At 35.7% G+C, this 13732-nt stretch overlaps 1 protein-coding gene across 1 annotated transcript in view; it reads right to left on the bottom strand.

Moving 5' to 3' along the window:
- LOC128530836 (protein disulfide isomerase Creld1) overlaps nucleotides 1-13732 on the bottom strand; it is a 29513-nt gene that overhangs the window by 9858 nt on the left and 5923 nt on the right. The window contains exons 3-5 of the mRNA XM_053504981.1: nucleotides 12339-12421; nucleotides 4364-4474; nucleotides 3395-3486 (exon numbers count right to left, since the gene is read on the bottom strand). Of these exons, the coding sequence (XP_053360956.1) occupies nucleotides 3395-3486; nucleotides 4364-4474; nucleotides 12339-12421 (286 nt within the window). The remainder of the gene's footprint in view (nucleotides 1-3394; nucleotides 3487-4363; nucleotides 4475-12338; nucleotides 12422-13732) is intronic.

Below are 13732 nucleotides of genomic sequence, written 5' to 3'. Positions count from 1 at the left end.
CCCTGCTATGTGTTTTCCACTTTTTTCCACTTAGAACGTAGCTGTTTGATAATGAGTACAATGTTTAAATGGTTTACAGTTAAGTGAAATGTTGTGGAATATCTAAGAAACAACTTAGTTTCTGCTTTCATGTAGCCTATAGCTGCAGTAAACACTCATAATCTAACTTTCTATATCTTGCCTTTCCTCTTTTTTTTCCCCTGTGCTGGTAAACTGCGCAAAGCCTCTATGAACCTTCCACAAATGTTAGGTAAACGTTTTTTTTTAAATCACCTCCGTAATGGCTGATGTATAAAATGTTTTCAAGTTTGATGAAGACCAAGGGCAGATACAGATGTTTTTTTTTGTTTTTTTTATATGCGTTACTTGTGTATTTTATAAAGAATACGTTATCAGGTGCATGTTGTAACAATTAAAAGCTAAGTAATGTGGATGTACAGGAATGCCAAATAAGACCACAAGGTGGCAGACTTTTTTTTATGTTAAACTATAAGAACAACTATAAGAAAGACAAAGAATAGTCCTATGGCGCTGCTCTAATTAATTAACCTCTACTCTTAACTGTTTTCCTCTGTTGTAGGGAATAACTGTTGTATTCTATATTTTAGTCATGTACGACAGTAAAAATAGTGGTGTGGATACTGGATTTATCTGGGTTTGGTTTTATTTTGGACCTTATATTGGACTTTCCTTGAAGTCGCAGCTAGGTAGGTTACTGTTGTAACCAACACAACCAGCGCAAAACTGATGCAACGCAACAAAAAAACATCGGCGACAGTCAATTTTCCAATCAAAACCCCGAAATTCAGGGCCTCCGAGTGGCGCAGTGGTAAAGTGCTCGCCCTATCATCCGGAGATCGCAAGTTCGATCCCCGGGTGATGCTGTTACCTCTCACAGCCAGCTATTACCTCTCACAGCTAGAGAGGGCCGGGCTCTCTCACAGGGAGGGGTGGGAGGTACTTCGGGCTCCCACATTGATGACGGCTATACAGCCAATCAGGGGCGTTTATTTCTTTTTATTTTGATGATTATGGCCTACAGCTGATGAAAACCCAAAAGTTAGAATCTCAGAAAATTTGAATATTACTTAAGACCAATAAAAAAAATTTAAAAAAATTTTTGAACACAGCAATGTTGGATGTTCAGCACTCGGTATCTTGTTCGTGCTCCCTTTGTATGAATTACTGCAGCAATATGGCGTGGCATGGAGGCGATCAGTCTGTGGTACCGCTGCGGTGTTATGGAAACCTAGGCTGCTCTAATGGCGGCCTTCAGCTCTTCTGCGCTGTTGGGTCTTGTGTCTCGCATCTACCTCTTCACAATACCTCATAGAATTTCTTTGGGGTTTAGGTCGGGTGAGTTTCCTGGCCAATCAAGGACAGGGATACCATGGTACTTAAAACAGGTATTAATACTTTAGGCCATGTGGTCAGGTGGGGGGACAAGTCCTGTTGGAAAAATAAATCATCATCTCCATAAAGCGGGTCAGAAAAGCATGAAGTGCTGTTAGACAGCTGCGCTGATCTCGAACCTGATAAAACAGTGGACCAACACCAGGAGATGGTTCTGGATCCCCAAACCACTAGTGACTGTGCAAACTTTACACTGGACCTTAAACAACTTGGATTCTGTGCCTCTCCTCTCTTCCTCCAGACTCTGGGACCATGATTTCCAAATGAAATGCAAAATTTACTTTGATCTGAAAAGAGGACTTCGGCCCACTGAACAACAGTCCAGTCCTTTTTGTCCTTAGCCCAAGTAAGACTCCTTTGAATTGTCTCTGGTTCGAGAGTGGCTTGACATAGAGAGGACAACAGTTGTTGCCTGTGTCCTGGATACATGTGTGCGTGGTGGCTTTTAGAGCACTGACTTCGGCTGCAGTCCACTCCTTGTCCATCTCCCCCAAATTCTTTAATGGGCTTCATTTCACAATCCTCTCAAAGCTGCGGTTATCCTTGTAGAACGTTTTCTACCACATTTTTACTTCCATTTAATGTCTTTCATTTTCATTAATGTGACTGAATACAACACATTTTTGCCTTTCTTTTAGTTTAGTCTCCCATTACACTGAGTCAGCATAGTCCTCTCTGTGTCAAAACATCATCCAAAACAAGAAGGAATTCCTCTTCTTATATTACTAAAGAAGGTAATGTAATACTGACTAATAATTTGATGAAACTCTATTCCTTTTCATAATAGTGAACAGACTAAACAAATTGCACAAACAGTTTGAACCTATTGACATTACTGTAAATAAATAGACAGCTAAAAAAAATAAAAATTGGCTCTGAACGTATCACATGCTGTCTATTATGTCACATCTAGTATCTGATTATTTTTGTAGATAATGATGAAACAAACTGGTTCAGTCTGGGTCGAACTCTATGGGGGAAAAAAAAACTCTCCAGGTACATTTCCTGCATCGCATATCCCTCGAGTATTTCCATATTCGTGATTGCTTTTACATTTGTAACAGGAAACAGTACATTTTCAAAACTGCTGTTATCTACTCAGTCGTTTTGTTCCCTCATGTAGAAAATAGGTAAAACAGGCAACTGACAAGGAAATTCCCAGAGACAGTGTAATTACAAAAAACAGCCACCCAATGTCAGTTATATTCTGTTAAGTGTTCTCTTAAGCATGTCGCTCTAGGAGATCCGTGTTCCTTGTTCCGTTTATATAATCCTGTTTTTTTAGGTGGATATTGGTTGCTGTAAGATACGTAGTATTCCAATATTTTCAGTGAAGTAGATTTGCTCACAACGGCATCCTTGATTGCAATACCGCAACGGTTTATTTGAGAACAACGGCATCCTCAATTGATTAACTTATAGCGGACAGTTCCCTCTCACGCTACCGCTCCTGTACCTGTTTATTCTGCTACCATGTGGGCGGTGTACTGAATCAATTTCGCAGGGGCTCATCTTTAAAATAATAAAAATAATAATTAATTCAAGCGCCACGGATCCAACCAGCATTGGTAAGTGAATGAGTTTAAAAATATATATATACAGCGTATATATATATATATAAAAAAAAAACTACGTCCACAAAAATCCTGCCATTGTGTATCAACTGAGTTTTCTAATATGTCACGTAGAACCAAAGTTGTCATTACTTTGAAAAAAGTGTCAATTTTACTGCTACCAGAATATGCACATGATGTTGCAAAAATATAAAACTTACAAAATGTGCATATTATTTATTTCTTTGCCTTTCCTGGGAGAAACAAATAATTTAAGTCCCAAATAATTTTAAATGCATCCTACACTTGTCCTTGAATGTCTGAGTAACTGTAAATGTAGTAAATGTCTGATCATTCTGGAATGAGTTGTGTCTTTAAATACTGTGATATAAGTAAAGACTGTGTTGTTATCTATGGTGTGTGTTTACCGGCACATTCTGGTCCAAAGCGACCTGCTGGGCAGCAGACTCTGAGCTCTTCGATACACAACCACTCGAACAAGTCAGGTGCTTCCTGTTGTCTAAGAAATGAAAACTTGTTATGAACTGATATAGTGATTATTAATTTAAAACTTAAAACACAACTAAAAGCTGGAGAAGGCTAGGTTAGCTGTTAGCAATTCGATACTACCTGCTAAGCCTTTAAATCAGAGGATGGTCTCTTGTTATATGAGGTCACAATAAGGGGGAAATCTGATATACTTTTTGCACTGGCCAATATAAAATAATGGTAAACGGACAAACATCAGGGTATTTTTCCCCATGTTTTTTTGTGTTCCCACTGACTGGAGACCCATTTGATTGTCTAAGAAAGTGAAAAAAAGTGAAAATTGCATAATAAGTACCCTTTAAATTGTTAGAAATAAGGCATGTCATTGTGTTATACTGAATTACAGCTGTTCGTACATGAAATGTTATGATAAAAGTCATTAAAATCATTGATAACGTGATCACAGCTGTCACTTAACAACTTATTCCTGCAAGGTGTATGGCATGGTTACACCTGGCTTATAATGCATGTTTTAAAGGGACACTTCTGATTTTTTTTCAAGCCTGTCTTAAATCTCAAAATTAAGGTGCATAAAAGTCTAAGTTGTATTTACTATACATTCAACTCTTTTAATTCTGCCAGAAATAGCCATATGTCTCAATGTAAAGTTAAAGGAAAATTGTGATGACCACGCTCTATGGTAATTACCTCAGTTTCTCAAAAGGATTAACAACATTCTCTGCTGAGCTCTGACTGTTTAAAACAGGATATGTACTGTATTCACTCAGGGTACATGCAGAGGTGTTTAACTTTATGTAAACTCACTGACCCCTGGGCAAATGTTACAAACCGACCATACACACCATCATATACACACCTGTGTGACCTCTGTGCAAATTTGTGCTCACCTGTGAAACCACCACGTCTCAACCTGGTCCTCTATCTGTTCTAACAGTTTGTTACATTCAAAGTCGGTTTTCTCGCATGCTGTCTCCACGATCTCCAGCAGACGGGTTTCACTGCAAACCCACACAAACAAACACACTTTTAGAGAGCATGAATACACAATATACTTTGGTTTCATTGAAAGCTAGTATGAAAATAACTGTAATATATGAGTGTCATGTTCTAACAGAAATTCTACCACACTCCAATTGTTGCAAACGAGGCAGTGATCCGTTACACACTTACACACTCATCATGATAATTTCCACACATTTTTGCACGTGTCCATTCTCGTTTGTTAAATAACGTTAAATAACGTTTGTTATTTTTAGCATAGGTAAACGAAGCACTAAAACAAATACGCGCCAGTGGTGTGAACCACTTCAACAGGGACCTACACAACATTACTTCTTTGTTTGGAAATTTTTTGCTGTACTTCCATTGGTAAAAGGTGTTTATATTTGATATGCAATTGGCCAAAAGGAAAGTCTATTTTTCATTAATATTTGGTGAAATCTGCAGTTGATATTTCTAAATGATTATTGATTTTATAATGCCCATAAAAATGCCCAATTTTGCCGCCTATAATTAAAATATATAAATAAATAAAAAAAAATAATAATAAAAAAATAAAATATATATATATATATATATATATATATATATATATATATATATATATATATATATATATATATATTTAAATGTATAAATTTATTATCATATTATCATTATCATAATTCAAAAAGAGCTGTATAGAAATGAGAGAATTTTTACAACAAGACTAAGAAGATTTTACACATTTTGCTGTTAATATTTTATGCTTTAGTTGCATTTGTCCAATAAATAAAAATTAATTAAAAAAATGGCTGGTTGCTGCTGTAACTGTATTGCACAAGTTCAACAGTACTGTAAATCTTAACTGTAGCATAGACTTGCAAGTTCCAAACTTTTTTTTTAACCAAGAGTTGGTAACAGGTAAACAATCAATAATCAATTGATCATTATGAAAACCAGACACACCAGACATATTTCCCCTTTCAGTTTCATTTAACCATTCTAGTGGCACAATCCAGTGTTTCCCATATGCTGATTAATTTGTGGTGGCCCGTCACAGGAAGGAGAAGCGGACTGTAAGCAACCTATTGGCATCTTTCAATTACCAAACATATTATATTGCTGAAATCTAACTGAGATTTATGATTTCACACAAATAGAGCAGTAAATCTGAATAACATTTACAGAAGGCACGGTATGTTGATGAGACTTCTAGCCACTGTAAATATCCAAATGGTGCAAAGTTATAAGAAGGCCGTATGGCTGTGAATTAGCTCAGAGCCCACTGCAGTCATTCCTGTGAACACTCAGTGAGTAGAGTGCTTGATCCTTGAAAATGAACAGATTCAGAACTTAAATTTTCAGAAGAGACGCATCGCTGTGCGGGAACTATACATACAATCATTCACTAACACCACAGGAACTGTGCTGGGTGATATTGCCACATCCCCTGTACAGTTCTGACCTCACTCCAAGCTCACATTTCCACATGTTTGAACTATTAAAGGAGTTCCTGGGAAGACGGTGAAATAGTGAAAATGTAAATCAGGCAGTCAGATCATGCACTAGTGATACAATGGGATAAGTGCATTAGTGAAGCTGGGGAATTTATAGAGAAAAGCTAGTTTTATCCTCCTAACCATGTCCTCTTATTCTGCAGTTAAAAAAAGTCTCGGTTTGTAAGCAGGAAAAACTACAATCAAGCGCATGCTAGAATCAAAGGCAACCTTTCAATGAACTTAAAAAATTACATAACTTGCTACCGTTTAGTCAAACCTTGCCGGGCCAGATTAATATCTCAGTGAATGCCAATGTCAAAGCCAGCTGGAAACATTCCAAGTTTGATAGCATCTGAGACTCACAATTGTCTGATCCCAAAATCATTTATTCAGACACTTAAAAAAGGAATTGTTTTTTTTTTTAAGTGTTAATCTCTTTTTTTGTTGACTTTTCCTTGAATTTCAACATCACTGGAGTTTTGATGTAAATAACTATAGCTACATAATGTATTTTAAATGAATTGAAAACAAGTGCCCCAGATCTGTTTACTAACCAGATTTTGAATAAATGCAAAAAACTTTACAAATAAAAAAAAAAAAAAATACTTTCCTTCTACCTTTTTATCAAATTTGTTCTACATCACGCTCCATCATCTATCATCATTAATCTTAACAAGCGCAAATTAAACTACCTCAGTAAATTATATCTCATTTTACAAGCAGAAGCTTTAAGGTGCTTTTATTTTTCCATGTGCATCAGTGTGCTATAATGAAAGGCACGTCTGCTTTTAGTATGCAGGATTACACCATGACTTTACGGTGAAACTATTAGTTTACTAACATCTATTGCTTTTTTGACATCTCCTGTTGCCATAATTATTCAATGTTCTTTCTGCATAACAGCTCCTTTCTGTCTATTAGTCGGAAAGTTCAGGTTCAGATCCCAGCACCATCAAGCTGCACTGCTGGGGTCCCTCAAGCATAGACCTGCTCAGATATAAATACCTTTAGTCGCTCCAGATGAGGACTTCTGCCGAATGCCATAAATATAGATGTAAGCAAGGACACTGTAAATAAATTCTGTTCATTTATGTTTGTGTGTTCTTTTAATCTTACAAAAACGTTGATTCAGAAAATAGGTTTGCTGCTGCATATAAAACTGTTTCATTTTTATAAACCAATAATATCGATTATTCAGACTACTTACCCTAGCTCTAATCAGATAGGATATAGATAATTTTTTTTTTTTTTTTTTGATTAATCACTTGGATTAATCATTCATTCTGACAGCACTAATGTTTATTGTAGACAACCATACAAGGGTAACTGTTACTAAGCCTGCCCTGGGTACACTAATTTTCTTGTATGTTGCCTTCACAGATTCCTGCAGCTAAGCTTGTATATGTACATTTACATTCCAATAAAGGTTACTGATGACATGCCCCTGAAGTTTGACTTTTTGCACCATTAAAATACTGATAGGCCACTAGTTATTATATCTTCTTCTCCATAAAACATGTTAATGCTCAGTAGTACACATATATGGTTCTTTAATGTATTTGCATTGTACTAAAATGCATTATTTTTCAACTGCCATATACAGTATCCCAAATCACTATGGCCGTTAAAAAACACAACAAAAAACCAACACATTTCTCTTTTTTTTTTAATGAGGTGTTAGTGCAGTATATAGGCCCGTGGCACAACCTTAGCTTTTATCCTTAATGTTTTTTCAACCCCTTACGTTACTTTTACTTTTATACTTTAAGTAGTTTTGAAACCAGGACTTTTACACTTTAACTTGAGTAAAAAGCTTAAGTTGATACTTCAACTTCTAAATAAGTCTTTTTAAACCCTAGTATCTATAGTCCTACTTAAGTAAAGAATGTGAATACTTTCGACACTACTGGCTCTAATGTACACAACCACTTTTGGTGCTACAGTCAAAACTGTTATGTATGACCTTCTGGCAGGAGAATGATTCTAAGCTGCTTCAACAACACCAGCAGTTAGTTTTAAGTAGGTAAATTTACACTGAGAAATCCATACTGTATTTAATTTACCCATCGTTAATGGGGAAAAAAGATTATAGACAGTTAAAAGCTAAAAGCTAAAAATAAGCTGATCAGGTTTAATGTAATCAGTGATATTATAATTACATGTATGTAATATGCTGTCTGTTTTTCTGTATAACTTATTAATACAAAGAAATAAAATGTCAATGTTGAGTATCTTTAAGTTGTACTTCTTTCGTCATCAGCCAAATACACTCCCTGTTCGGTAATCACAGATGTGAAATCAAAAAAGTAAATCAGATAAAGATTACAGTACATTTTGTCCTAAAACAACTCCAGCGCATTAAAATTCACTTATACCACTTCAGCGCTGTTATTTCAGCAGTAAAATTATTCAGTTTATTTTTTCTAATTAATCTATTGGTGCAGGTGTTTTTTTGACGTTATACAAGTAGCTTATTAGTAGCTTATTTAGTAGATAATTGAATAAAGCACATACAGTTCATAACATCACTCAAAATCTTGATTTTACTTTCAGCAAAAGTATTTCAAAAGTTTTGTTAAATTCTGTCCAGCCAGTTTTGCGTGATGCTATGACATAATCTGGCACATAACTGATTATAACTACACTTCTACATCACTTAACTTTTTGATTTAATTTATGATGCAGGTTTAACTTCAGGTAAAAACCTTAGAACTGACAAAGTTTCATTAGACTTATGGAAATTCTTAACTTTTTCTATAGCACTTTAAACCTTTATATCCCAATTGCATATTCAAGCCTGAAATTTTTCAAACAGGGGTTCATTCTTCGTACATCGCTTGACACATTCGAGATGAATTGACACACCTAAGATGAGATCATTGTGCTAATTACGATGTGGCTAATTTGGTTCTTCGAGCACACCTGTTGTTGATGATTAGTATGGCTAGATTGAAATGTTTAGGATTATTGCGTGTTCGTGCGTTGGTTTAAAAGGCGATATGCATCGACAGTAGAAACACTGATTACAACCTCTTCGATTGGTTGACAAAATGGCAAAAGAGCAAGCTCAATTTTTTCTCAAGCGGAGCAAGAGCTTTTATCAGAGGCCTATGGAGAATTTCAAACATTTTATTTCTCAAATCCTATTTGTATTAATTGCTCTTTTTGTCATCTTTAATGTCAGAGCCAGCAGTGGACCCATGCGAACGTGAGAACAAGTAAAAGTACAAGAACATCTTACAAAATGGTAATCTTTAGCGTAGTCATTTTCATTTTCTTTTAAGACGCTGACAAAAATGTTATGCGGTAAAATGCCCCCCTGCCATGGATTGTCCCCACCAACATAATCACTATCAAATATTGTATTAGAACATAAGTTCATAGGTTAATGGTTTACAATAAAATAAAATAAAATAAGCAATATGAAAATAAATATATTGTATATAATTTTTTTTCATATACAACATGTATACTTTTATATTGTTTATTTTATAATAAAATTAGTTTAGTCAAATTTTTCCATTTATATATATTTTATTATATATTAATATTTATTTGCATATTCATGACAAAGGCCTGAAAAATAAATATGCCACAAAATAAACATTATATAAGAATTTGTCTTGACGGCTGTCACGTGCTTAGGGTTTATTATAATAGTAATATCATATTTGATAATAACAAACCTATGAATTTATGATTTAATATAATATTTGATAGCGATTACGTAGGGGGGCAATCCATGGCAGGGGGCATTTTAGCGCATAACACCGGTACCCTCTCAGCCTCGGATATAAACCATTCTCTACTTATCACACATGGGCAGCCAAATGCCTTCGTCCTGATCATTAATTTGAAACCCCCTCACATCAAACACAACGGGACTAGCCAAACATCTGCATGGTATTCCTGTAGTCCTGTAATCTTGTGCATTTTTGGAGAAAATATAAAATTTGTTTAATAGTCCATGTTGTGTATACACACACAGTATACCTGGATATATAATTTGATTTACCATTTAAGCTATGAAAAATGTTTTTGTACGCTGGTCAATTATAGTTCTTAGGAAAAAAAATTTAAAATTTAAATTGGCTAAAAGTCTGAATTGACAGATCACACTTTGGGGAGGGAGGGGGATTGCAAACGGTGCATCTCCAACGTTAACATGAAAATAAATTGGCTGGCATTCCTGAAACTGACAGAGAAGTGTTGTATGGTGCGACATGCATGGCCTTAAATGTCACACACAGTGTGCATAATTTTCCTGGACCTGAGGTAGTTTTCCGAAAGTACAGTACACCGGGTAAACAATGGTGGTACATGGTTCATTTCACATGAATTCGTGTTTAGCGCTACAGTGAAACATATCTAACTTCTTTATTGGCATTGAGTTTTTTCTGTACCTACATTCTTAGGTTTTGAAGTGTACGTGCAACAACATGCGTGTCACTTTTAATCATTACATTTCACAATGAAAAAATGTTTGAAATAAAAAATCATTGAAATATGTTTTCTTTTTTAGAACATTTCAGTCAGCAAATTGTTTTAATAGTGCATTTAGGTTTTTTTTTTTGGTTTTTTTTAAAGGTAAAAACAGTTTGCTCTCATTTAGTGAAAAACAGTGTTGTAATAATTCCCTCACTGCAATAAACTGTCCCCATTAAACTAAACTGACTACTTCATTAGCAACACCTGTGATTCTGGCAGCAGAATGGGAAAAATGTGCTCTCATTTCTTTTGACATGGTATGATGATTGATGCACGACAGGCTGGTTTACTGACAATGGAGTGAAAAACAACAACAAAAACAACAAATAACATCCAGTATTTTGAAGAGTGGAAAAGAAAAACTTCTGATAAGAGAGATCAGAGGATGGCTAGACTGGTTCAAGCCGACAGAAAAGCTGCGGAAAATATAAAATTTGTTTAATAGTCCATGTTGTGTATACACACACAGTATACCTGGATATATAATTTGATTTACCATTTAAGCTATGAAAAATGTTTTTGTACGCTGGTCAATTATAGTTCTTAGGAAAAAAAATTTAAAATTTAAATTGGCTAAAAGTCTGAATTGACAGATCACACTTTGGGGAGGGAGGGGGATTGCAAACGGTGCATCTCCAACGTTAACATGAAAATAAATTGGCTGGCATTCCTGAAACTGACAGAGAAGTGTTGTATGGTGCGACATGCATGGCCTTAAATGTCACACACAGTGTGCATAATTTTCCTGGACCTGAGGTAGTTTTCCGAAAGTACAGTACACCGGGTAAACAATGGTGGTACATGGTTCATTTCACATGAATTCGTGTTTAGCGCTACAGTGAAACATATCTAACTTCTTTATTGGCATTGAGTTTTTTCTGTACCTACATTCTTAGGTTTTGAAGTGTACGTGCAACAACATGCGTGTCACTTTTAATCATTACATTTCACAATGAAAAAATGTTTGAAATAAAAAATCATTGAAATATGTTTTCTTTTTTAGAACATTTCAGTCAGCAAATTGTTTTAATAGTGCATTTAGGTTTTTTTTTTTGGTTTTTTTTAAAGGTAAAAACAGTTTGCTCTCATTTAGTGAAAAACAGTGTTGTAATAATTCCCTCACTGCAATAAACTGTCCCCATTAAACTAAACTGACTACTTCATTAGCAACACCTGTGATTCTGGCAGCAGAATGGGAAAAATGTGCTCTCATTTCTTTTGACATGGTATGATGATTGATGCACGACAGGCTGGTTTACTGACAATGGAGTGAAAAACAACAACAAAAACAACAAATAACATCCAGTATTTTGAAGAGTGGAAAAGAAAAACTTCTGATAAGAGAGATCAGAGGATGGCTAGACTGGTTCAAGCCGACAGAAAAGCTGCGGTAATTTAAATAACCACTCTTTACATGCGTGTTATGCAAAAAAGCATGAGCTCACCTGGTCCTTATTTAACTCTCGATCCTCATCTATCTATGTGATTGAATTTCCGTATACCACATGTAAATTGTGTAACAAAGTGTGCAATAGGAATATGTCTAGGAAGGCAGAGTACATGAATATACACACACATACACGCAGTGCAACTATTATTCCAAGTCTGTTATCTGATTGTCATGGGTTTGTGTGTGCGTGTGTGTGTGTGTGTGTGTGTGTGTGTGTGGTTTATATACATTTCTGCCACATTACTGATCAGTGTTTCACATGAACATTCTGTGATGTTGTGTAACTCTAATAATCTTACTTTTTAAGGACTGTTGGTTATGCAGGATACTTATTTCTTATTTTTTCCAAAACCTCAGCAAGTGAAATAAACACTGGCTAAGATCCAATGACTTACTGTATAACAGAGCCATGTACGATGTGTGTTGTGCGTTCCACCCCCTCACCTGCGAGCATACTTTGCAAGCTTCTCCTCCTCCCAAGCTGTGTTCCCGCCACCAAAGTTTTTATTTGCGGTTCTCTCCAGGCCCTGAAAAAAAAAATAAAATAAAAAATCAAAACATGCAGGATTTTTATACATAGCAACTATGTAGAGCTTTGAATGCATAAATTGCTACATCAATACAAAACCCAGTAAAGCAAAAAGGAATCTATAAACTATTGCGATATACAGTATGCTATACCACAATTTTAAAAAAGTTTAAATATTTTCTGGCCTGTTATGGTTTGGACATCACTAGAACTCAGAAGGTATGCTATGGTATTTGGCATCACGTTGTCAGTAGCAGATTCTTTATTCCTTTAACACTAAAAGCGCCGCGCCAGTGTCACCTACTAATAACGCGGTTCAGCGGTCATTTGACCGCCTATTGTTTTTAATGGGAAGCTGCTGCTGACACACAATGATCGCTAGATGGCGCTTTCACCCAAAGCAAATAGTTTAGCTCCAAGATCAACTTGCACTTGGACAATGCACCATTCATTCCCGCGTTGATAATCAGCGATATCTTTTTTTCATATTCAACTGAGAAAACCTACTACAGAGTCTCTAAGGGGACAAAGGAAAAGGAAAAAAAACGGCAGAAAAAATACAAGTCATGTTTTGCATTATAACCCAATGTTTTTGGCATGACTTTTTTCTATGTTTTTTCTCCTCTTTTGTCCATCTAGGGGCTTCGTACTATAACAAAAAGGAAAGCTCTACTTAATTTTATATCGTATGGAGAAAATTTATTAGTTTGTTCAATCTATTTGAAGCTTCTGAACGTCTCGTATGGAGCAGAAGCAGCGATTTAGTTCTGAACTCGCTTCCGTAAAATTATCGCTAAAACAATATTAAATTTGAATAAATCAGATTTACCACAGCAGATAATAAACTATGCTATGTCATAACCGAAGCAAACACCACGATTATGCCTCGTTTCGTTCAGTGTTTCTAGGCAACGGACCACGCGCCTAATCGTCGGGAACGTGGTTCACTTGGCCGCGGTGTATTATAAACCTGCAAATTGTTTCACTGTTTATGCTCATGTAATAAAAGCGAGGGAAATGTGGAAGTGATGTGTGGCCACTGAATGAAAACTAAATCAAAGAATTTGGTAACTACACTGAGTGTAACATCTGCATAGTGACACTAAACAGCTGAACAACTTCACTTTTCCGTTTACCTTTAAAAGCTTTATTTTGTTTGTTTATATTTAGAATGTTTATAAAAGTACAATAAGTAGGCGCGCACACACACACACACACACACACACACACACACACACACACACACACACACACACCTCCCCTGAGCCCTCGGTCAACATCCAATTACAGTTGGTATGCAAATGAGTCA

The sequence above is a fragment of the Clarias gariepinus genome, chromosome 9 (genome assembly GCF_024256425.1).
Source record: "Clarias gariepinus isolate MV-2021 ecotype Netherlands chromosome 9, CGAR_prim_01v2, whole genome shotgun sequence".
NCBI classification, from domain to species: Eukaryota; Metazoa; Chordata; class Actinopteri; order Siluriformes; family Clariidae; genus Clarias; species Clarias gariepinus.
Note: the sequence above shows the minus strand (reverse complement) of the source record. Positions and strands in the feature narration are given on the sequence as shown.